Source organism: Trichosurus vulpecula, chromosome 6 (genome assembly GCF_011100635.1).
Source record: "Trichosurus vulpecula isolate mTriVul1 chromosome 6, mTriVul1.pri, whole genome shotgun sequence".
Classification (NCBI taxonomy): Eukaryota; Metazoa; Chordata; class Mammalia; order Diprotodontia; family Phalangeridae; genus Trichosurus; species Trichosurus vulpecula.
Genome location: NC_050578.1, coordinates 259,104,996 through 259,128,057, shown reverse-complemented (window position 1 = coordinate 259,128,057; position 23,062 = coordinate 259,104,996). Strand labels below are relative to the sequence as shown.

The following is a 23,062-nucleotide window of genomic DNA, read 5'->3' as shown; positions in this document are numbered from 1 at the left end:
GGGTGGATCTCAGCAGTCAGATTCGGCTCCTCACAACGCTTATGTCCAACATGAAATTTCCCAATGGGAGGATCCAGATCCCTCCTGCCCACCACCATTATAGCTTGATTCCTACTACCTCCTTAGCAAAAGGAGGAAAAGGAGAGCCCCATCCTGACCTCTGAGAATTTACCCAGGACTTTGCAATAACCAATTGACTTACAAGAAGAGATTGTCTTTGCTGTACTCAGTTCTCCCATGAAGGCAGGATGGTCTCTAGTCAGGATGGTGGGAACAGCATGCCCTGCTGATACTTCCCTTACCCAAGCACAGGGCACTGTCCCGCCTCACTGTTCCCACATCAGACCTCACTGACATTCAGCAAGCTTCCTGACTCCTTCCTCCAAACCTCCTCTACAGGAAGCTATGAAACTGGGAGTTGGGATTACGGTTAAAATTGTGACTTCAAAGTCAAGGTCAAGTTCTTCTTTTTCTATCCCCAGCCTTGCCAGTCAGTCAGGGGGCACTTGGAAGATTCCTGATGATTCTATAACTCAGTCAGTCAGTCAGTCAATAAACATTTATTAAGTGCTTGCCATGTGCCAGGCACTGTGAAGTGCTGCCCAAGGAGGGCAGATGGTCCTTCTGTGTCCCTAGGTCTGTTCACTATGTCGCCTAGTCCTATCTCTGTGATTGTTTGCAGGACTGCTACTCTCATTTCTGTATCTCCTCCCCATACATGCATATGTATGTATATGTATATATTCATACATATATACGTATACATAGTTTGCCCAGACTGTGACCCCCTGCCAAACCATAGGATTTAGAGTTGAAAAATTAGAAATCAGCTACGTTAACTCACATTTTACAGGTAAGGAAACCGAGGACCAGGGTACCTAAGTGACTTCCCATGTGCTTCCTGGGGACCATGGGTCTGAGAGAAGGGCAAGAGCAGGAGAGAGAAAAGCTGAGCCTCCCAGGGCAGGGCCCTCGAGGTGGAGGGGAGTGAGCTGGGAAGATGCAGGCGATGCCCACTGCCCAGGGCAGGGCTTAAGGGCTGGAGTGTTGCTGAGATGGGTCATTTGGGAAGGCCCAAGGACTCAGCAAGGGGATCTGGCCCTGGGGACAGTGGTCCTTGCACAGGTCCTGGAGTATTTCCTGTCCCAAAAGGGAGAAGAGTTCAGCCCAGTGAGCCCTCTCCTCTCCCTCGAGAGCTGCGTGGAGGCGATAGACACATGCCACACTGGTGAGCAGCAGCTGCTGGAAGTTTGCGGGGCTCAGGGGAGCTGCCTGGTGCCACTGCCGCAGCTGTTGCTCAGTCCCAGCCAAGGTGCTGGGGACCCAATGCTGGAAGAAGAGGGTGAGCCGTCGGCCAGGGCGCGTCGATGCCAGCTCCTCATCCCGCAGGTGGAACTGTCCCATGGTGTCCAGTTTCAGCCCTGTCCACAGGAACTAAAGAGAAAGAGGGATTGGAGGGGAGGGGAGGGGAGCCAGTGGGAGAAGTGATGGTCAAAGACACACACTGGCCAGGGGGCAAACATGGCCCTAGGATCAAGACTGGAATAGGGTACCTGTGGGTCTTAGAAAACAGGGGCAGGGCTTTGGCAAGGAGGTATTACAGGTCAGTTGGGAGGGGACTTCAGGGCAGAAGGTGGAATTACACTAGAGACCCTCAGCAGAACGTGACCCTCCCAGGGCTTGGGGACCCCTGTTATTCTCCCCACCCCAGAGTCTGGCCTTGATTAAGCTCCTTCTTCGGCCCATCCCACCACCACCCAGCAAGTCCTGGCCCTGGTCAGTGACCTCAAACATCATGTCCGGGTGCTCTGGCTCCAGGGGAACACCGCCTGCACCAGCACTGTCCATAGGCTCTCCTGGAGAACCAGAGACAGGTTTCAGGGCCTCCTCCTCCTTCTTCTATAGCCATATTCTCACTGTTAGCATCTATCTGTGGAACAGGAAGCCACCAACGAGGTGGAGATATCCTAGACCCCCTGGCCCTTTAGCTACCCTGCTCTAGGGCACATGAAAGATCATAGGATCATGGATCCAGACCTTAGAGATTACTGAGTTCAATCCCCTCATTTCACAGGTGAGGAAACTGAGGCAGAGAGAGTTGAAGTGACTTGCCCAGGGTCACTCAGTAAGAGGCAGAACTGGAATTTTGAACTCTGGTCTTCAGCTTCCACATAAATCCATTGCTTTTCCCTAAGCCTGGCTCAAGGGAAAGAGCCTAATGCAACCATAGACTGGCCGGTTTGCCTGGCCACTCCCCATCCCCAGCTCCGGTTTCTGGGAGCCGAGCTCAGTCCTAGCCCAGTCCTCCTTCCCATAATGTGCCCAGTCATGCTCTTTGGGCTCCCCCCAGCCTTGCATTTGCAGAGATGTTGTCCAATAGTTGAGCCTAGCACATGATCCCCCCAGGCCAGGGGTTTGTGGCCAGCAGGGCCTTTTCCCAGAGAAGACACTGTTTCCTAGTCTTTGGGACAGAGGATCCTTTTTGGGCAGGGGGGACATGGCTGGGGTGAGGTGGCCTCCTCGCAGCTCCCAGGACAGGGAAGATATAGCCATCTCACACCATTGACAGGGTCAGGCATTGCTCCAAACTCCCTTGGCACCTTACTGGCACGATGGCCCAAGAATTCTGGATCCAGGGAGGGGAAGGTAATGGATAGTCCTTTGAGTCATCACCACCCACCCAGGTCAGGCCTTCAAAGCTCCCTTGGTGAGGAAAAGCTATCGGGGCATATGTGTTTAATCCAGGCTTCTCAGCTCCAGCCAACCTTCCAACTTCTGAGATTGAGGGAGGCCTCTCCATGGCCTGCAGTCAGAGGGACTTTCTGGGCTCTTAAGTCCAGTACTGTCTAGGGACTGGGCACGGTCAGGGGAAGGTGGGGAGGGAGGGAAGACTAAGGAAGCATCATTGTATCCACCAGCACCCGGATACCCTCCCAGGCCCTTCCACTGTCCAAGAGCAGGACACATCGGTCCAGTGCCACAAGCCCGAGGCTGCCCCCTTGGATTTAGGGAAGGCTGCCATCCTTTTGTTCCTCTTTCATTGGTCTTACCTGTGTGCCATCGGGACACGGCCCCCGCAGGAAGGGAGAGACATAGGATTGCCCAAAGCCAGCTTCGGAGCTGCAGGTCCAGGGCCATGCCACGTACAATGCTGTCTGACTTCCACAGCTTCCTAGCTTTCCCGTCTCCACCACAGCTCCAACTTTCCACTGGAACCGGTTCTTCCTCACTCTCCATCTGCCTCCAACGTAGAGCTGGGTGGGGCTAGCTGGAGGCTCCATCGCTTCCCAGGGGGACTTCTCATCCCCTGAATTTGGGGAATTTGCCTTTCTGGCATTCGGAGCCCATTTCCCTGACGTCTGGGGCCTTTTCCCTCTGCTTGTGCCCAGTTGGCTGGGATGTTTGGTTAATAAGAACAAGGTGTTTGGTAGCAAAGTTATAGCATGACACTCCCCTAGGGGCGTGTTACTGCCTGGATCCTGTGACCCCATAATACTTTTTGTGCTCACTCTGAAAACATTCTACAGCTGGTCATCACCATACACCAAACACAGCCAACGCCTCTGGGATTCTTTTCAGCAGCCAAGACTAACAGTTACTAAAAGGGTGGGCTTTGCAATGATAGACACCAGTCTAAAACTCCCTGGGATTCTCTCTGGGGAAGGCTTGAGCCCCTGCTGCAGGCTCTCCACACACTTCATTCCTCACCCCATACCCTGAGGCTCTTCTTTAGCCCCTCCAAATCTTTCTCGGTGCAGTTCTGGAGGTCTGGCAAGCCCTGAGCCTCATCTAGCCCTCCAGAAAGCCCCATGGAACACGAACGTGTGTTTAATTCCCTACGAGGGAGCCACAGCTCCTGTCTATCACCACATTGTGCAGAATGAAAGGGTGGGTGGGACAGGATGTTTCTCACTAGACCTAAACAAGGTAGTTTACCAGGTAAGACCAGTAACTCAGGATGAGGTCCTTGGAGACAAATGATGTGAGCCAGGGCTGGTTCTGGGGTCTCACCAAGCCAGTCACAGTCCAGCCAACGTCCTTAGCCAGTGCTAGTCCGTTCTTTGGCTCATCTCCAGGACAAAACCCAATCTTGCCCAGACCACAGCTGACTCTGAACCAAGACTGGATCTTGCTGGACCCTTGGTGCATGGCTGGTTCATTTTAACCCGTTGAGATTAACTCCCAGCTTGGTTATACTTCCTGTCACTTCTTCATGCTCATCAACACCATTCTCTAAACAAAGGACTCCAGAAGGCTTTCTGGGCTTTCATATATCCCAACAGAGAGGAAGCTGCAAGTCCAGTACAAGACTTTATTTACATAAATATTCAGTTACAAGGCAGACTCTAATCTCACCAGAAGCTACTTTGCTTCCGGTTTCTTATCTCCAGCCTCAAGTCTAGGGCTCTCTGGAGGCTGGCGAAAGGCAGGGAATGCCTCCCATGGGCTGTTCAGATCAAACTTTCGGAACTCCTGGGCCAGCTCCACCGGCTCTGCCACAACACGCTTCACCTCGTCATCATAGCGGACCTGCAGAGAGCAAAGGGACGTGCTGACCCGGAGGCCAGGGCAGGCCTGGGGCATCTTACCCAGGGGCTTGAAACCACACCCTCCACTTAGCCATAGGAGTGCCCCTGCTTCAGCCTCTGTTCATGTCAATGACTAATAAGAAACCAAACTGTGCTAAGACTATGGCCTGCCTGGCATCTCCAATATCACTATGGAAGGTCTATGACCCTATGGGCCTTTATGCTTCAGCTGATGTGGGACTGAAAACGGGTCAACCAAGCTAGATTTCAGGGCTAATGACGCACCATCCTTCACATGACGGATGTAGTGCTTGAACGTATACTCGACACAGATGATCTCCTTTGGCCCTCACTACAGCTGAGTGTGGGAAGGACTGTTATCTCCATCTTAGAGAGGAGGTAACAAGAAGGCTTGATGGAGGTGCTTGGGGTCCCAGAGCTAGGTAATGTCAAAGAATAAATTTGGATGCCAGCCTTCTCTAGCCCAATAGGAAGATGACGCTACTGGCCACCTGCACGGAAGAGACGCTCTGATTTCCCTAGCTGTGTTTGAGGACTTGGATTAATTTACCTACACTTTGTTGCCTAGGCCCCCTTTGTACCAAACCCAATGTTCCTTCCTGGCACCTCGGTGCAAAACTCCAACACTGCACTCCAAGATCCGGCCAAACTCAAAGCACTCCCATGTCTGCCTCCTACCTTTGCACGGCCATCCCCCAGGATTACACTACCGCCTTATTCCCACTGCTTAGAATGCTTCTCTTCCTTTAAGACACACAGTCACGCACCGCCTTCTACATGAAAGCCTTTCCTGACCTCCCCATCTCCTGGCCCTTTCCTCTCCAACTCCAACGTAGTTAAATACTTTGTATTTATTCTTTCTACTTATTCACTTTATACTTATGTGTGTACATGTTTTCTCTCCAGTAGAAGCTAAACTCCTTGAGAAGAGACTGTTTCATTTTCTGTAGGGGCCTCCCCAAGGCCTAGCATAGCGTTTGGCACACTGGAGGCAATTAACAAACCCTTGAGGGGCCATTTCATCTTTTTCTCTTGGCATCCCTATGCCTACCACAGTGCCCTGCCCACAGCGGGTGCTTAGTAAGTATCCGTTGTGCCAATGTTGATAAGACAGAGCTAGATGAAGTTGGTTTGCATTGCTAGCCTACATCCATATAGCCCATTAGGTGGCAAAACAATGGGTGTGGGTTCGAGTGTATGGAATCTCTATCAGCCCCTCCTTTAGGATGCACAACCTACTAGACTTGGGCTGCAAAGTAACACTGACATCCTATAGGCAAGTCCTTACTGGTCCAGGGCAGGTCTGACTACCCCTCCTGTCCTCAGCAGCCTCAACAGAGGAATCCAGGGTAGAGAAAAGCACTGGCTTTGGAGCCAGAGAGCCAGAGTTCAAAACCCAGCAGCTCTGTCTGGGGGACTAAGGCTAAGTCAAATCACTTTTCTGGGCCTCAGTTTCCTCTTCTGTAAAATGAGAAGATTCAACCAGATGGTCTGTGAGGTCTCTCCTGCGGCCAAGCTGGGAATGACCTGTGATGGGAGGTCTCAATGCAGGTGGGGGCGAGAGAAGCAGGGAGTAACTGCCAAGTAGAAAATGCAAGACCTCCATGACCTTCTTTTGGAATGATCTTGGAGGCTCTGGCTCAGGGTGAATGTGTTTTAGGCTTGACAGATCATGGAAACACAAATGACTAAACCCTGGTTCCCTGTACCTCTACATATCCAGAGAGGGGGAAATCCTTCCGGAAAGGATGTCCCTCAAACCCGTAGTCTGTCAGGATCCGCCTGAGATCAGGGTGATTGGCAAAGAAGACTCCAAACATGTCCCAGATCTAGAAGAAAAGAAATTCAGACACCAGGTTCACACTGCCTGCTGTGTCTTTGCTTAGGGTCCTTTCTAGGTCATCTCGCTACATCACTTCATTTTCACACTGGAGGAACTCACCTCCCTTTCATACCAATTTGCAGCTTTGTGCACCGAGACCGCTGAATCAACAGGAGTCAACTCATCTGCATATGTCTTCACTCGGATCCGAGTATTGAAGTGTAGAGAAAGCAGGTTATAAACAATCTAAAATGGAAACAGAAGGGAAAAAGTGAATTGGGTTCCACTGGGGGCTCCTGCAAGAGCAATGAGGCCGAATCTGGACAAGCGTGTGGAATAGTGGGGTCATAATACTCCCACTTCCAAGAGCTACCATGCCCTCCTCCCCTCTTCAAGGCCAAAACCTCTAGGCACTGAGCTGCATCTGAACTCCCAAGTGTAAGTGTGGCCCGGTGCACCTTACCTGCCTATACTTACAGGGGCTATAGTGGGCCTAAACTCAGATACAGGCCTTACCCCAACCACAGGCAATTGTAGGAGACCAGATCTTGACAGTTCCTAGCTATCCTTGAATCCCTTCCAGTGGTGCTACATCCATCCCTGCTCATAGTCACTATGAGGACCCATCAGGAAGGAACTGTTCTATAAGACAAGTCTGATTTTAGATGTGACCCTAGGACCCTTAAAGATGCATACCAGGGTGGGGAGCAAAGAGGGTGGCTGGAAAGCAGGGACTTGTCTAAAGCTCTCCCCCAGGACTCTCCAAACACCTATAAAAATAGCTCCGAACAAATTCTAGAACTGCAGAACACACAAAATAGCAGAGGGAAGCAAGGATCCAGCCCAGGAAAGCCTGGATAGTCGCTGAGTCAGGTCTATCGCACAGAGATGGGAGAGGAGCAGAGCAGAGCCCAGTGTGGGCCACGCCTGGACTAACCAGACCAGGAACCAGGCAGAACAGGCCCTAGTGCCCTGAATCAGTGAGCTGTGGTGGTTACCAGACTTCTCAACCCAGAAACACCAAAGACAACAGAGAAGCTTAGTGGGAAAAGCTGCTGGGACAGAGTAAAAGGAGTTCGAGGTTTGGCCATCACCCCCGGGGGGCAGCAGAGGCGGTAGAGCTCTGTGGCTGCCTACAGAACTACAGCTGCAGTTGCTTCCTGCCCCAGGCCCACCTGGTGGGAGGAAATAAGTGGTGGATCAGAGCGGGAGTGCAGAGCCTGCTCAGATCTGAGTTGAGATCCAGGTTGGCAGTTCTTGGGGAAGAAGGACCACTGGTGTGGCAGAGCTTGCCGTGTAGAAATAGCTCTGAAAACAACAGCGCAGCCCCTCAACCTTGGGACAAAGTACTCTCTACTCTACAAGCAGTCATACCCCCATGAAAAACTCAAGGGTCAAGTAGTTGTCTGGGAACATGGCCAGGCAGCGAAAACGCACTCAGACTCAGACTTTGGAATCTTTCTTTGGTGACAAAGACCAAAACATACAGCCAGAAGTCAACAAAGTCAAAGAGCCTACATTGAAAGCCTCCAAGAAAAACATGAACTGGTCTCAGGCCATGGAAGAGATCAAAAAGGATTTGGAAAAGCAAGTTAGAGAAGTAGAGGAAAAATTGGGAAGAGAAAGGAGAAGGATGCAAGAAAAGCATGAAAAACAACTCAATGACTTGCTAAAGGAGACCCGAAAAAATACTGAAGAAAGCAACACCTTAAAAAATAGACTAACTCAAATGGCAAAATAGCTCCAAAAAGCCAACAAGGAGAAGAATGCCTTGAAAGGCAAAATTACTCAAATGGTAAAGGAGGTCCAAAAGACCACTGAAGAAAATACTACCTTAAACATTAGATTGGAGCAAGTAGAAGCTAGTGACTTTATGAGAAACCAAGATGTTATAAAACAGAACCAAAGGAATGAAAAAATGGAAGACAAAGTAAAATATCTCATTGGAAAAACCACTGACCTGGAAAACAGATCCTGCAGAGATAATTTAAAAATTATTGGACTACCTGAGAGCTATGATCAAAAAAAAGCCTAGATATCATCTTTCATGAAATTATCAAGTAAAACTGCCCTGATATTCCAGAGCCAGAGGGTAAAACAGAAATTGAAAGAATCCACTGATTACCTCCTGAAAAAGATCCCAAAAAGAAAACTCCTAGGAATATTGTCACCAAATTCCAGAGCTCCCAGATCAAGGAGAAAATACTGCAAGCAGCCAGAAAGAAACAATTTGAGTACTGTGGAAACACAATCAGGATAACACAAGATCTAGCAGCTTCTACATTAAGGGATTGAAGGACTTGGAATATGATATTCCAGAGGTCAATGGAGCTAGGATTAAAACCAAGAACCACCTACCCAGCAAAACTGAGTATTATGCTCCAAGGCAAAATATGGACTTTCAATAAAACAGAGAACTTTTAAGCTTTCTCAGTGAAAAGACTGAATAGAAAATTTGACTTTCAAACACTAGAATCAAGAGAAGCATGAAAAGGTAAACAAGAAAAAGAAATCATAAGGGACTTACTAAAGTTGAACTGTTTTGTTTACATTCCTACATGGAAAGATGATGTGTATAATTCATGAGATCTCATTATTAGGGTAGCTGAAGGGAATATACATATATAGACAGAGGGTACAGGGCGAGGTGAATATGAAGGGATGATACCTAAAAAAATAAAATCAAATTAAAGGATGAGAGAGGAATATATTGAGAGAGGGAGAAAAGAAGAGATAGAATGGGATAAATTATCTTGCATAAAAGTGGCAAGAAAAAGCGGTTCTCTAGGAAGGGAAGAGGGTGCAGGTGAGGAGGAATGAGTAAGTGTTGCTCTCATCGGATTTGACCTGAGGAAGGAATACCACACACACTCAATTGGGTATCTTACCCCACAGGAAAGAAGGAGGAAGGAGATAAAAAAGAGGGAACGATAGAAGGGAGGGCAGATAAGGGGAGGAGGTAATCAAAAGCAAACACTTTCGAAAAGGGACAGGGTCAAGGGAGAAAATTGAATAAAGGGGGATAGGACAGGAAGGAGCAAAATATAGTTAGTCTTTCACAACATGAGTATTGTGGAAGGGTTTTGCATAATGATACACATGTGGCCTATGTGGAATTGCTTGCCTTCTCAGGGAGGGTGGGTGGGGAGGAAAAAGGGGAGAGAATTTGGAACTCAAAGTTTTAAACGCAGGTGTTCAAAAAAAAAAAAGTTTTTGCATGCAACTAGGAAATAAGATATACAGGAAATGGGGCACAGAAATCTATCTTGCCCTACAAGAAAGTAAGGGAAAAGGGGATGGGGGGAGTGGGGTGACAGAAGGGAGGGCTGACTGGGGAACGAGGCAATCAGAATATATGCCATCTTGGAGTGGGAGGGAGGGTAGGAATGGGGAGAAAATTTGTAATTCAAACTTATGAAAATCAATGCTGAAAACTAAAAATATTAAATAAATAAATAACCAAAAAATTAAAAAAAAAAGATGCATACCAAATAGAATGATTTTTGTGAACTTCACGGCAGTTCTAAGTCTACAGGGACAGAGTGTGTTGTTTCAAAAAGCTCCTGATTTGAGGATGACCAAAACCACAATAATGTAAGAGGCCTAGTTTGCCAACATTTCACCAACAGAAGTAACAAGGTTGGTGGCATTTCCTAGCGCATGCACTAGAGTCCTATTCTGATTCTTCCGTAAGGCAGGGAAGTATCCCTGCTTTCTCAGAGGCTAGGTCCATTTGGCACAAGCTCTGGCAGGTGCTACTAAGGTGGAAATGTCATCCAAAGACTTCCTGGGCTAAATCTGATGAGGTTCCTCTCCAGGACGCTGGCCTCTGCCACAGGATTAGTTTTTATGGTGGCTACCACCACTCACAACACTGTTTCCTAAGGCATGGAGGGCTGTGGTCTGTGGTGATAGAGGAAGTGTACATCCAGAAACAATCACAAGTCCACGGGTGAAGGAATATATAACAATGCCACAGTGACAGGGATATTGCTCAGTTTTCGAAAAGCTTTCATGAACACCACAAGGCACCTCTTCCTTTAACTCCTCAATCTTCTTGATTCTCCCCACCTACCTCAAAACGGTTTTGTCGGGTTGGGACATCAACTGCTCCCAAGTCAACCAAGGACTTGAATTGGGCATTGGTGTGATCTTTGAGGAACGTCAGCACAGGGATGACTCCATCAGGATGGATGCAGATCTCTAGTTCATTGAAGCATGATACCTAGGAAGCAGGGAAAGGGAATCCAGGGCTTCTGAAAGGAGGGGGAAGTCAGGCTTAAGGCATTTCATCAGGGGCAGAGCAGGTGGAAGTTTGGAATGAGCATGTTGTAGTCCAATGAGTGAAGGAAAAGTCACTGCTCAAGTACTTATTGTTTGCTAAGCACCCTGTTAAAGTGCTGGCGATAAACATGCGATGCTTCCCAAGCTGTGACCCAGAGCTCAATAACTCTACTGGCCATGAAAATCATCTCTGGCTAGTAGTCATACCTGAACTTGCTGGACGTATTTGGGTAGGATCTCAGCCACATATTCTCCAAAAACAGAGAGTTGCTTATGGGTCACTTCATCCCACTGTCTAACTGTGGCTGAAAAGCAAAAAGAAACCCCATTTTTACAGGAGGCAAATGGAAAGCGAATTGGTGCAGAGAAGGAAGGACATATGGTGGCTTTGGCATTTAAGGCCTTACTTGGAGCCTTCTTGGCTCCAAGGAACCCTGAAAGTTTCAAGACGTGTGTCAAGTTGGAGTCAGGAAAACCATACTGCATCCCAGAAGGCATTATGGTGAAACAAACACAGTGGGAATGCTTAGGTTTGCAAGCAATTCAATGAAAAGTTTCATAGGATTTAGGCTGAGACATGAGGTTGAGACCAAGGAAATAAAATGACTTGTCCAAGGTGACCCAGATAGTTAAATCCCAGGTGGGTCCTCTGATTTAAAATTCAGTGGTCCTTCCACAACAAACTCTTGTTAACTAAAAGCCTTCTTCTCTTTCAAGAAACCTTTCTTGATTAGCACAGCTGAATGTCTTCTCTTCATAACTCCCACAGCTCTGGTAAATGAATTGAGAGCTAACCTCCTCAAGGCCCTATGATGGGGCATCACAAAAGCCATGAACTGTAAAGTGCAAGACTTGGGTTCAAGCCAGACACTCTGAATAGTCAGTTGTGGGGCCACAGCTCTTCACTGTCAGTAGGAAAGGACTAGGACTACGTGGCATCCAAAGGCTTCTTTTAGGTCTACTTAATGCTTACAAGGTGGCAGGCACTGGGCTAAGGATAGAATCACAGATTTAGGGAAATAAAGGTTCTATAGATGTCACCAGTTCAAGGCACAGCAGCACCTGGCCTAGAGTCAGGATGATCTGAGTTCAAATCCAGCCTCAGACACCTAATAACTGCGAGACTGTGGGCAAGTCACTTAACCCTTATTTTTGAGATTAATTTTTAAGTTAATGGAGGCAGATGTCACAATTCCACATCTGTAAGATGCAGACACACTGGAGAAGGAAATGGCAAAGCACTCCAGTAACTCTGCCAAGAAAACCCCACACTCTGTCAGACACAACTCAACAACAGTTCAAACCACCTAATTTTTTAAACAGATAAGGAAACTGAGTCCCGGAGAGGTTAAATGACTCTGCCACAGGTCACGTGGATGGTAAGTGGTGGAGAAAGGATTTGAACCCTGCACATTCAACACTCCCTCCTCTGCGGGACCAGCCCTAATAACGGTAAGTAGCACTCGCGGAGACGGCGACGGATCTGGTGTCACTCGGTTTTCTCGGAACCCTGGGACAAAGCAGTAATGGTCTAATGCCCCTTTCAGGGAAGGGAATGCCGCGGTGGCCGGGGGCGAGGTGACCGGCCCGGGGTCCCGAGGCCAGGCCGTGCTGCAGATGCCTTTGGAGCTGCTCCGGGGGCTGTCCCGGGCGGGCAGCCGGTGGAAGGCGGCGCCCGGCCCCGACACCGCCCCTCCGAAGCCCAGACACCTCCTCTGGCGGGACATCTGGTCCGTGACCCGGCGCTTCCTCCCCTCCCCCTGCCTCAGTTTCCCTCGCGGGACAGGAGCGCTACTCACGCTGCTGACTTCGGGCCGCTGCCGCCCCAGCCTCGTCGCGAGCTCCTGGGCCGCTCTCCCTCCGCACGGGCACCAGGGCCCCGGCGCGAGCCGCCCCTGCAAGCACAGACGCGGTCTCAGCGAGGCCCCACAGGACCCCGGGAGCCCCCCGCCCCTGGCCCGGCCCGCGCCCCCGACTCACCCCGCGCCCGGGCCCCGGCCGCCCCCACGAGCCCCCGCAGCAGGCCCCCGGCCGCCGCCGCCGCCATCATGTCCCCAGGACGCCGAGCTCAAGAACTAGCGGAGGGGACAAGACAGGACACGGACCTCCAAGGGCACGGACCGGAAGCGGAAGGGCGCGGCGGGCGCCGGATCCGGAGGGACGCGGGCGCCGAGCCAGAGGTTCCGGGGTACGGGATGCGAGCGGGAGGCGCAGGTGAGCAAGTGAGGGCGAGGGGGAGCAGCGGGGGGAGGGAGGGGGATGCCGGCGCGGCCCCCCATCTCCGGCTCGGCGGCCCAGGGGAGGTGTCACGTTCCGGCTTTGGGCTCCCCGCCGGGGGAAGCGGGGAGAGCCGGAGGTCGGCGTGCCCGGGGGAGCCGCGATGACAGATGGGAGGGGGCCGGGCCGGGGGCGGCCCAGGGCCCGCGAGGCGCTTAAAGGCTCCCACTTGAGCGCCCCGCCCCCGCCCGTGGCCCCGCTCCCTTTAACCCGGCGCGTTCGGGCCGCCCGGCCCCGTGCCTTTGCTTTGCAGACGGGCCGAGGTGAGAGCAACCCGCCGCGATGGAGTCGCCCGAGGAGCCCGGGGCCTCGACGGAGGAGAACTACTTTGTGAACTACACGTTCAAGGACCGCTCCCACTCGGGCCGCGTGGCCCAGGGCATCATGAAGCTGTGCCTGGAGGAAGAGCTCTTCGCCGACGTCACCATCTCGGTGGAAGGCCGCGAATTCCAGCTGCACAGGCTCGTCCTGTCGGCCCAGAGCTGCTTCTTCAGGTCCATGTTCACGTCGAACCTGCGCGAGGCCCACAACCGCGTGATCGTGCTGCAGGACGTGAGCGAGTCGGTGTTCCAGCTGCTGGTGGACTACATCTACCACGGCACGGTGAAGCTGCGCGCGGACGAGCTGCAGGAGATCTACGAGGTCTCCGACATGTACCAGCTCACCTCGCTCTTCGAGGAGTGCTCCCGCTTCCTGGCCCGCACCGTGCAGGTGGGAAACTGCCTGCAGGTGATGTGGCTGGCCGACCGGCACAGCGACGCGGAGCTCTACGCCGCGGCCAAGCACTGCGCCAAGATCCACCTGGCGCAGCTGCAGGACACCGAGGAGTTCCTTCATCTGCCCCATCACTTGCTCACTGACATCATCAAAGGTGAGCTCGGGGAGGCGGGAGCGCCGCTTCGAGCTGGGGAGGGGGCACGGCCAGGAGACCCCATACCTAAAGTTTCCTCCTTATCCTTATCTCTGAACTTGCCCGGTGTGTGGCTGCGGCTCCAAATTGGGGACCCAGTGATTGGTGCGGCTGGGAAAACAAATCTTTCCCTAGGAATCTGACAGTCTTCAAATGTTTAGGATAAATTATCAAACTGCCGAAATTAAAAATTTTTAAATGAGTTGGCTTTGGGTGAACACACGGGTTCTTGGAGTTAAAAACAGAACCCTTGCTCCGCACATTCATGATTATAAGTGAGAATGTTAGGTGGAAGACTAGGAGATGAAAACCCACTTTCAAAACACAAGGTAGATTAATTTTAGGCTGGATTTTTTTTCTCCTAAGAAAAAGGTAAATGTGGTTTCTATCACTGACACTTCTGGCTGTAACTTCTGGAATGATTGTGCAAGCCTCTTTTTTCTTCTCCACCCTCTACCCCAGATGGAGTCCCACGTTCCCAGAACCCATCAGATGCAATAGAAACCTGGGTCAACTTCAACAAAGAAGAGCGAGAGAGTTTTTCAGAATCACTCAGGTCCAGTTTAAAGGTATGAAATTTCTAAGAGACCTACTATAATAATCCCCAAATACTGCAGTCACTCTGGCCTCCCTAGTGTAGGCAAGAAGGACAAGGAAAGCCTGGCTTTACAGGATTGTAGTGGGAGATTGCACAGGAGAATGTGTTTATTGGCCCAGGTGGATAAAAAGCAATGGAACTCTGGTCTTATTCCCTTTTTGCGGCTAGGACTTGTTCATCCATGCAGCTACTCTCGAAATGTGGTCTTTCCACTTTGACTTTATCATTAGCAAACTTAGGAAACCTTTGGCACAAGCATAGACCCTACAGTTAACTCACAACCACAGTAAAACAGCTGGAGATCTGAGTGCAATTAACTCTCTTCCTCTAGCATAAAAAGTCCTGGAAAGACAGTGATAGGAGGAGAGTCAGGCTGAGGCTCCCACAGTCAACAGATGGGGGTGAGTTGGAGCAAGACAGCAGTGGGAAGGGGAGCTCTCTGGGATCAGGCTTTCCTCAGCTGGAACCTAGGAGTGACTGTCTGTGTTTTGTGCAAACAGGAAATTGGAGAGAATGTACACATTTACCTAATTGGGAAGGAATCATCTCGCACTCATTCCCTGGCTGTCTCCCTACGTTGTGCTGGGGATGACTCTATCAGTGTAAGTGGCCAGAACAGCTTGTGCCACCAGATCACAGCGGCCTGCAAGCATGGCGGTGACCTGTATGTGGTAGGTGGGTCGATTCCCCGACGCATGTGGAAATGCAACAACGCAACGGTTGACTGGGAGTGGTGCGCTCCCTTGCCACGTGACCGGCTCCAGCACACCCTGGTCTCTGTGCCCGGAAAAGATGCCATCTACTCTTTAGGTGGCAAGACCCTGCAAGATACCCTTTCCAATGCTGTTATCTACTATCGAGTGGGGGACAACGTCTGGACGGAGACCAGCCAGTTGGAGGTGGCCGTATCAGGGGCTGCTGGCGCCAATCTCAACGGGATCATCTATTTGCTAGGAGGTGAGGAGAATGACCTGGATTTCTTCACAAAACCTTCTCGGCTTATTCAGTGCTTTGATACGGAGACGGAGAAATGCCACGTGAAGCCCTACGTGCTACCCTTTGCAGGTCACATGCATGCTGCTGTACACAAGGACCTGGTGTTCATCGTGGCAGAAGGGGACTCCCTAGTGTGCTACAACCCGCTGCTGGATAGCTTTACCCGCCTTTGCCTTCCAGAAGCCTGGAGTTCAGCTCCCTCCCTCTGGAAGATTGCCAGTTGCAACGGCAGTATTTATGTATTCCGGGACCATTACAAAAAGGGGGATGCCAATACTTACAAGCTTGACCCTGCCACCTCAGCTCTAACAGTCACCAGTGGCATCAAGGTGTTGCTCACCAACCTGCAATTTGTATTGGCCTAAGGTCCTGCAGAGAGGCGTAGACAACTACTATGCCCTCCTTTTCCCCAGGTCACTTCCTTCTCTTCCTCACCCTGGCTTGAAAGGCCTCCTAACCCATTGTTCCAAGGAATCCTGTCTCTAAGACCACTTCTGCTGCTCACCAAGCTGCAGTAGGCTACAGTTCTTGGGGCTTTTTACACAGAGGCATCTCATACCCCTACCTGGAATTAAGGGTAGGCTAGCCTGCTATTTGCAATCCCCTGTGCTTGGTTTAGACAGAGCCACTCCTAAATCTTTTTGGCGCAGCTTTCCCTCTGAACAATGTTAAACGTGAGGGCCCCTCACCCTAGGGCCTAAAAGGGCCTTTGCTTTCTGGGGAACTGAGTCGAAGGATGCTGTTTGCTTGTGAACTAGAGAAAACAGTTTGCAGTTTTCCTTCAGGCTCTAATCTATGCTTTTAGTGAGGGAATTCAGCCTCGGGTATTGCTTAGCTGCTCTTTAGGGACCACCATGATCTAGAATTCTGGGAATTCTCTAGAGTATCTTCTTATTTGTCAAAGTAAATGGCACTTATTTCTACATTACCCCATGACTATCTTTGGGGCAAAGATACTGTTTCTGATCTACAGCAGAAACTATCTTTCAAACATGGAAATAAGCCATTCTTGTAGAGGCTGTGAACCCAGGCAAAAGCCAGGATTGTTCTCGTAATAAAAGTCTTTGGTGGGATGTATATGTGTTTGTGTCTATCACTGAATAGGTCACCTCCAAAAGCCATGTGACTACATGCCCAAGACTTGCCGGTGTGACATTCTCTCTCAGCCAAGATCAAGAGCTGTAAAAAGACATCTGTGAAGGTCAAGAACTATGGTCTTTCTCTTCCCCTTTCCCAGGGTTAAGATGCTTTGTAGTGACAAATGCTAAGAGGAAAAATGTTGGGCACATGGGGCCTCAATATATACTTATCAAATAGAATTTTTCTTGGCCCCAATGTAGTAAAAGATAAAAATCCATTGAGAACTGAGGCTACACTTAGTTTCTGTTGTACCATGGACAGTTTTCTGAGACTGGAACAAAACAAAGCAGACAAAAAAGGACGGTTATCCATCCTTTGCCACATTTCTGGTAGAGCAAGATGTTTTTTCTGTCTATTACAGGTTAAAGCTCCTAGGGTCCACTGAATGCATTTCTTTATTCCACAATGAGCAGCAGAGTCTTAAGAGTTCTTTCCAGTCCCCCTACTTCATTCATGAGCTGGTACTTCTTGGGAAGCCTTAGTTTTTTTCTGCTTCTGCCATGACCTGTTTGTGGAATTCCTTGAGGACCTGTACCTGCCGAGGTCGGATGTGGATGTGGGAACGGATCTTGGCAATAGCCTTCACTGCCTCCTCTGGACTCCACTTGTATACCTGGAACAAAAGGAAAGTGAGAAAAGCATGAATGGAGGAAAGTCCCCGCCCAAGCCCAAAGACCAGGTGCTGAGGGACTAGGGACTACTTTTCTCTCAAGTCACTTTTGAACTGAATTTTATTTAGAAGTATTTTCTGTTGCAGCTTTCTCCATGCACACGATTTGAAAATTTGTCTTGGATTTTCCTTGGCAGGTAAGTAGTCATTGTCTCTAATTTCATGAACTTGTTCTTGCTTTAACAGACCTCTCCAGGCTGGTAGTGCTACAAAGCAACGTACCCTAGTCACGGAGAGGAGCCTGAACTGCCAACCAGCTCTTTCCAAAACAAGGGACTGAGCCAGGCAAGACAGGAGATGTTTCAGTGAGATTCCTCCAGACAATTAAAAACAACTATTTTTGTCACTGCTTTATGTCAAGGCTGTCGAATTAGATTAGAAATGGAGAGAGCCAGGATCCCTTTGAAGTCCTTGCCTGACAGATCAGGTCTTTGTTCTTCAGGCCTGAAACTCTTGAGCAGAAGGCATATGTAAAGCATCACTCCTCCAGCTAATCGGCAGTACCCAAAGAAACCTGTGCTTGGACTCACTGCTGCCCTGAAAACATCGTTCTCTTTCTTAAGCTTTGTGTGTTCCATTGGTTCATGATAGAGAAACATATTTGTTCAATGAATAATCATTTGTTGAGTGACTTCTATGTGCGAAGCACTAGTAGGTGCTGGGAGAGATACAAAGATAGTTGAGAAGTCCTCACAACTTTCCTCTTTCTACTTGGGGAGAAGAAACCTGAAGTGTGCTATAAGGCTGTTTGTGCTGTCTTTACTAGATTTCTGACTGGTTGCCTTCTTTTGCCACAGTGGTCTATTAGTAGGACAGCTCTGAAGTGTGTGATGGGGTCCCTGGAAGGGTTTGTATGGAACTCTGCCCAATCTCATACCTGTATCAAATAGGCTGCCACCATAGTGGCGCTTCTGGAGCGCCCAGCCTTGCAATGAACATAGACACATTTCTCCAGTGCCATGTACTTTAGGGTGAACTGGACACCTTTCTTTAGGTTTTCCAAAGTTGGGACTCCAGTCATATCCACTGTGCTGAGACGCAATTGCTCTACTCCAAGCGCTTTCCATTCCTGGAACCAATTCCAGCAGTAGAAAAAGAAAATGAAACAGACTGTGGGTGGTATGAGGGTGAACACATTAGATTCAGCAGAACAGAAAAAGAAAGTGAAACATGATGTGGTTGGCAGGAGGGCGAACACGTTAGATTCGGCAGAACAAAACATGATCATTGCCAGGGTTGACGTTAACAATGTCTAAGTAAAATTTAACATTCCTTGTTTTGTAAAATACAAGCCTTCTGCATAAAGGTCTCCAAGATGGCTGATCCTGTGTTAATAATTAAGGAAAGAAGAGTTGCTCTTTTAACAATGGAAACATTTTAAAGATTTAACACAATCTTTTTTTAATGCCTCTCTTGGCTATTTTAATTTTCTGTTACAGAATTTCCCACTACAGAATATCTAACAGCTGTAGAATTGTATGATTCTGTCTTTGGATCAACCTGCCACCTGAGTAGTTTCTTGGATTTGTGGAACTTTTTTTTTTTAATTTTCCACAAGAGATTTTTAAAAATTAATTTATTTTTAGTTTTCAACATTCACATTTATAACATTTTGAGTTCTAAATTTTATCCCTCTTCCTGCCCCTCCCCAAGATGGCATACAATCTGATATAGGCCACACATGTACAATCATATTAAGCATATTTTTATGGAACTATTTCACAGATTCTCTAAACCTGTATGGAAGTATACCCACTAAGGGGTGGGGGAGAAATAGGGGTAGGAAAAGGAGGAGAGTGCATAAACTGGGAAATTAAATTGTTACTTGAAAGACAGAAGAGATACAAACAGGAAGGGGCTTTTATGGTATCTTGGCAATTTTATTTTTAAGACTTCGGAGTATACTTACGAGTGTATAGTTAATTGGGTCTCAGTCCTACTCGGAAAACCCTAAAGCATGGCAAAATGGCCGTAATTTAAAAACTTAGATTAAAGGTATAAATAATGTGTTATTTTGGAGATTGATTTTTTGAAAAAATATTGATATTCATAATACATATGGCAATCATGCTTTGTTTCCAAATCTGAAATTGGCAAGCCTAATCAGGGCATACTTCGTAGAAATTGTATATCCCTCAATTGCCCTACAACTGACAAGACTAATACATGTTTTAAGGTCTGGCTAAGGATCTCTGAAGCAAATACTCTTTAAGAAGTACAAGAAAATCTCAGAACATTCAAAAATGTGCTTTAAAGTTACTCAGGTCTTTTGAAAATAACTAGCTTCCCCTAAGGAGTCAGCAAGCCAGAAACAAAATTTTAGATTGCTAATATGCTCATGTTAAGCACTCCCCAAATGGGTAGTCCAGCAAAGGCTCTAGAGCAGGCATGAAGCTTCGTACTATCGTACCCAGGTCCTATCTGAAATATTATTACGTTGTGTACAACTCTGGAATAAATGTCATTTTAAACTGTAATAAATTTGCTTTCAAAATGTCATTTCCAGATTATTCCTCTCCTAACTACAATCTAAATTGTATACAATCCCACATGTGGCCCTTAGGTCCTAAAGTGCGGTCCTTTGACTGAGTCAAGATTTGTATTGTAAAACCTGGATCAGTCAGAAAACTGATTAGAGGACGTAGGGGGCATGTGGCTTCAAGGTTGAAGTTTACCCACCCCTGTTCTAGAGTATTTCCGATTTAAAACATTCTCTATATGTTCTCCCAAAACTAATATGGAGTAGGTTAGCATTTTATCAGTATTATCATGAAGACATGTTTCTATAGTATAGGATCTACAGAAAGTCCTTGTTAGAATCTTCAAACTTTCTAGTAACTTGGGTTGTAGAGATGATAGAAACAATGTGTAATCTGTCTAGTAAGGATGGTGAATCTTTTTTTAACAGCCAGCATGGACATAAATTTTGTTTAACAAAGGACCTGGTTTGTATTCTCATCAAATAGTGCCAATTTTTGTCACAGGATCTGAAATATTATTATGTTGTGTACAACTCTGGAATAAATGTCGTTTTAAACTGTAATAAATTTGCTTTCAAAATGCCATTTCCAGATTATTCCTCTCCTAACTACAATCTAAATCAGTTAAATTTAAAAGGGAGCAAGGACTTTAAGAAGACCCTTGATTTCTTTAAGGTAGAAGAAATACCTGTGTGGCCCGAGGTAAATCAGCATAGGACTGTTAGATTTCCCATAGTTTTGCAGGGTCTTTTGGCCCTGAACAGTCTCCAGACCCTGTAGGTGTTCCTTCAGCCCGATTTTTTTCTACCTCATTGTCTGGGGGGAAAAAAAACAACACCTACACCTACAGGGTCCTGAGTACAACTTGGGTAAGAGCTGCGCTGGACAGGTTTTGGTGGGACTTATTTCCGTAAGTCCTCACCTCAAAAGTGTTACACAGGAACCTTGTCTCATATTCTTCATTCATGGTTATCACTCCCCGTACGTTCTCCTCCTCTATCAGCTGTAGAGAGAGAAAAGAAACCCAAGACATTTTTCAATTTCCTCCAGCATTTTGTCTACCTTTTTTTTGGTCCCCTACCACATTTTATCATGTGCTATCTTTATTAGGAAGATTATAGAACTTAAGAGCAGTAAATCCAATCGCATTTTGAAAATGAAAAAACTAAAGCTTGTAGAAAGGATGTAACTAGTTCAAAGTTACACAGTTTAAGTGGTCAAAACCGAAAGCCAGGTTCCCGGACTGCAAATCTGACGTTCTTTCACCGCACACCAGATTGCTTCTTTTAAACATTTATCAGCCCCTAGCCTTGCCCACCACAAAGGGTTGATAAATGTTAACAGAATTGGAGTTCGAAGGTCCCGAAGGTAGAACTACTTGACGAGTAAATGCTCTTCCAGGAAGACCACAGAGGAGACCTTTACTTCAGGAAGTTGACAGTTTCACTTTGCACAGCTCTCGGGGAATTTCCCGGTAGAAAGTAAAACTCCACGAGGACAGGGCCTGCCCGCCTCCCTCATCTCGTCTATATCGCCAGTGCCTCGAACAAGGCAGGTACTTGATAAAACTACTTACTCTTCTGGATGGAGACGCCGGCAGTCTCTGGTGCCAAATGGCGTCCGAGATTCAAATCCCAGGTCCTATACTTAAATACCGGTTTGAGCCGGAGCACTAGGCTTCCCGAGGACAGGGACTAGATTTCTCATGTATGTGCATCCCCAGTCTCTCTCTCCCCAGAATCTTGCATACAGTAAATTTAACTTGTTAGTCGTTTCCGTTTTCTGGGCCTTTAAAAAATGAGAGGGCTGGACCGCTTGGGAAAGCGTACTGATTGGATGAAGCCCTGGATTCAAATCTCCCTCTGAGACCACCCCTGCGAACTTGAGCGAATCACATTATCTCTAAACCAAGGTTGGACTGGATGACCTTTAGGGTCCTTTCCAGCCCTGGAGTGAAGACCTTGTCTTTAAAGAACCCAGCTTAGTTCCAATCCTAGCCCCTTTCCGGTAACGCGGGCTTCGGCTGGTCCCGGCCTCCCTCAGTCTCCTTCCCCAGCCGCCGCCCCAGGTTCTCCGACCCCGCCCCACACGGGGAGCCCGAGGAAGTCTACGAGGAGAGGACGCGCTCCCCTCCCGCCCCTTCCCCTCCCACCCGCTCAGCTGGCGAGTTAGGCTGCGCCCGGGCAGCCCAGCGCGGAGGACGGCGGGGGAAGGGAAGGCCAGGCCGCGCTCCCTCCGGCCCCTCCCTCCATCTCCCCCCCTCCGCCTCTCACCCGGTGCGTGAGGCTGCGCAGCGGCAGTGCGCCCAGCAGCACTGTGGAGTCGATGCGGTGGTACCAATCGCGGTGCCCCGGTCCCGACACCTTGTCGCGCAGCAGCGTGTACAGCAGCGTCGGGTAGAAGAGGATCCGCGCCAGGCCGGCGCCCAGCACCGTCGAGGCCGCCATGCCGGTGCGGGCCCAGCGCGAAGAGCCCGGGTTCTGGATTGACCTCGAATCCGGGCTCAGGCTACCCCGCTGGAGATCCCGGCTCCGGCTCCGGCTCCGGTACCGACCTCGTCTATGGATCCAGCTCAGCCGCCGCCCCCGCTCCTTCACAGCCGCCTCCTCGCTGAACTCGGAGCTGCCCGATGACGTGCCCGCGAGCAACGACAGCAGACTAGGCGGCTTCAAGCCGCCGGAGTCGGGGGCCGTGCCCAAGAGCAGCTTCTGAAGGGGCTGGGTGTCGGCCCCGGAGGGGAGCGAGGGGGCGGGCACCGACGGCATGGGGGCGGGACCCGGAAAAGGAACGGACCCGCCCCGCCGTCGCCGCGCGTCGGCTTCGTCCAATGGGGAGGCCAGCCGGGAGAGCCCGAGGGATGCGGGCAGACCCGCGGGCCAATCGAGAAGAAGAAAGGCGGTGGCCTAAAAGAAATCGAGAGAAACTGATGGGAGCCGTCCGAGCGCCGGCGTGCGGAGGACGAGGTCGAGGAAGAGGACGCGAGCGAGAGGTGGGAAGAGGCACAGACCCAGAGCCTAGAGGACTCACGCGGTTAGGGTGAAGCAGACTTTTCCTGGAAGGTTTTCGTTAAGGGGAGTCTTCCCTCCGGAGAAGGAGCACGCTTGGGGATGGACCTCCACTCCGCGCCCCTCCCCCCCCAGCTCCTGCCTTTTCTCTCTGTGCCGGGGCGCAGCCGATGTCTGTTTCTTACATTTAATAACTGTTCAAATACTTAAAGACTTATTTTATGTCCTTTAAGGGGAGAGCCAAAGACTCGCCGTAGGCTAAGCCCCAGCTCCTTCGTCGCGATCTCAAGGCCCTTCGTCCACGTTACCCTCCTGGGGGCATTCTAGTTA

General features: G+C 49.3%; 4 protein-coding genes across 4 annotated transcripts; 1 reads left to right on the top strand and 3 right to left on the bottom strand.

The window, feature by feature from the left end:
* Positions 1-1,032: 1,032 nt before the first annotated feature.
* FAM180B (family with sequence similarity 180 member B) lies at positions 1,033-3,238 on the bottom strand. The gene is made up of 3 exons (XM_036762418.1): positions 3,051-3,238; positions 1,786-1,856; positions 1,033-1,434 (listed from the first exon to the last, which is right to left on the bottom strand). Exons 1-3 carry the CDS (start codon positions 3,235-3,237, stop codon positions 1,033-1,035), a joined length of 660 nt encoding a protein of 219 aa, XP_036618313.1. The 5' UTR covers position 3,238.
* Positions 3,239-4,292: 1,054 nt separating this feature from the next.
* NDUFS3 (NADH:ubiquinone oxidoreductase core subunit S3) lies at positions 4,293-12,740 on the bottom strand. Its single transcript, XM_036762615.1, has 7 exons — positions 12,637-12,740; positions 12,456-12,551; positions 10,864-10,961; positions 10,448-10,597; positions 6,493-6,618; positions 6,260-6,379; positions 4,293-4,530 (listed from the first exon to the last, which is right to left on the bottom strand). Exons 1-7 carry the CDS (start codon positions 12,704-12,706, stop codon positions 4,363-4,365), a joined length of 828 nt encoding a protein of 275 aa, XP_036618510.1. The 5' UTR covers positions 12,707-12,740; the 3' UTR covers positions 4,293-4,362.
* Positions 12,741-12,801: 61 nt separating this feature from the next.
* On the top strand, positions 12,802-20,312 carry KBTBD4 (kelch repeat and BTB domain containing 4). Its single transcript, XM_036762613.1, has 4 exons — positions 12,802-12,870; positions 13,187-13,804; positions 14,306-14,412; positions 14,942-20,312. Exons 2-4 carry the CDS (start codon positions 13,216-13,218, stop codon positions 15,800-15,802), a joined length of 1,557 nt encoding a protein of 518 aa, XP_036618508.1. The 5' UTR covers positions 12,802-12,870; positions 13,187-13,215; the 3' UTR covers positions 15,803-20,312.
* Positions 16,814-22,543, bottom strand: PTPMT1 (protein tyrosine phosphatase mitochondrial 1). Its single transcript, XM_036762614.1, has 4 exons — positions 22,001-22,543; positions 20,650-20,730; positions 18,125-18,316; positions 16,814-17,190 (listed from the first exon to the last, which is right to left on the bottom strand). Exons 1-4 carry the CDS (start codon positions 22,490-22,492, stop codon positions 17,056-17,058), a joined length of 900 nt encoding a protein of 299 aa, XP_036618509.1. The 5' UTR covers positions 22,493-22,543; the 3' UTR covers positions 16,814-17,055.
* Positions 22,544-23,062: the final 519 nt, after the last annotated feature.

Excerpts from the sequence above, each read along its gene's own strand:
- FAM180B (XM_036762418.1), bottom strand. The coding sequence starts at position 3,237 with ATGGAGAGTGAGGAAGAACCGGTTCCAGTGGAAAGTTGGAGCTGTGGT. Across the intron at positions 1,857-3,050 it reads CGTGTCCCGATGGCACACAG|GAGAGCCTATGGACAGTGCT; the intron begins GTAAGACCAATG and ends CTGGTTCTCCAG. Across the intron at positions 1,435-1,785 it reads ACCCGGACATGATGTTTGAG|TTCCTGTGGACAGGGCTGAA; the intron begins GTCACTGACCAG and ends CTTTCTCTTTAG.
- NDUFS3 (XM_036762615.1), bottom strand. The coding sequence starts at position 12,706 with ATGATGGCGGCGGCGGCGGCCGGGGGCCTGCTGCGGGGGCTCGTGGGG. Across the intron at positions 12,552-12,636 it reads GGCCGGGGCCCGGGCGCGGG|GGGCGGCTCGCGCCGGGGCC; the intron begins GTGAGTCGGGGG and ends CTGTGCTTGCAG. Across the intron at positions 6,380-6,492 it reads CAAATTGGTATGAAAGGGAG|ATCTGGGACATGTTTGGAGT; the intron begins GTGAGTTCCTCC and ends CTTTTCTTCTAG.
- KBTBD4 (XM_036762613.1), top strand. The coding sequence starts at position 13,216 with ATGGAGTCGCCCGAGGAGCCCGGGGCCTCGACGGAGGAGAACTACTTT. Across the intron at positions 13,805-14,305 it reads GCTCACTGACATCATCAAAG|ATGGAGTCCCACGTTCCCAG; the intron begins GTGAGCTCGGGG and ends CCTCTACCCCAG. Across the intron at positions 14,413-14,941 it reads CACTCAGGTCCAGTTTAAAG|GAAATTGGAGAGAATGTACA; the intron begins GTATGAAATTTC and ends TTGTGCAAACAG.
- PTPMT1 (XM_036762614.1), bottom strand. The coding sequence starts at position 22,492 with ATGCCGTCGGTGCCCGCCCCCTCGCTCCCCTCCGGGGCCGACACCCAG. Across the intron at positions 18,317-20,649 it reads TCCTGTGTAACACTTTTGAG|GAATGGAAAGCGCTTGGAGT; the intron begins GTGAGGACTTAC and ends AATTGGTTCCAG. Across the intron at positions 17,191-18,124 it reads TGGCAGCCTATTTGATACAG|GTATACAAGTGGAGTCCAGA; the intron begins GTATGAGATTGG and ends CTTTTGTTCCAG.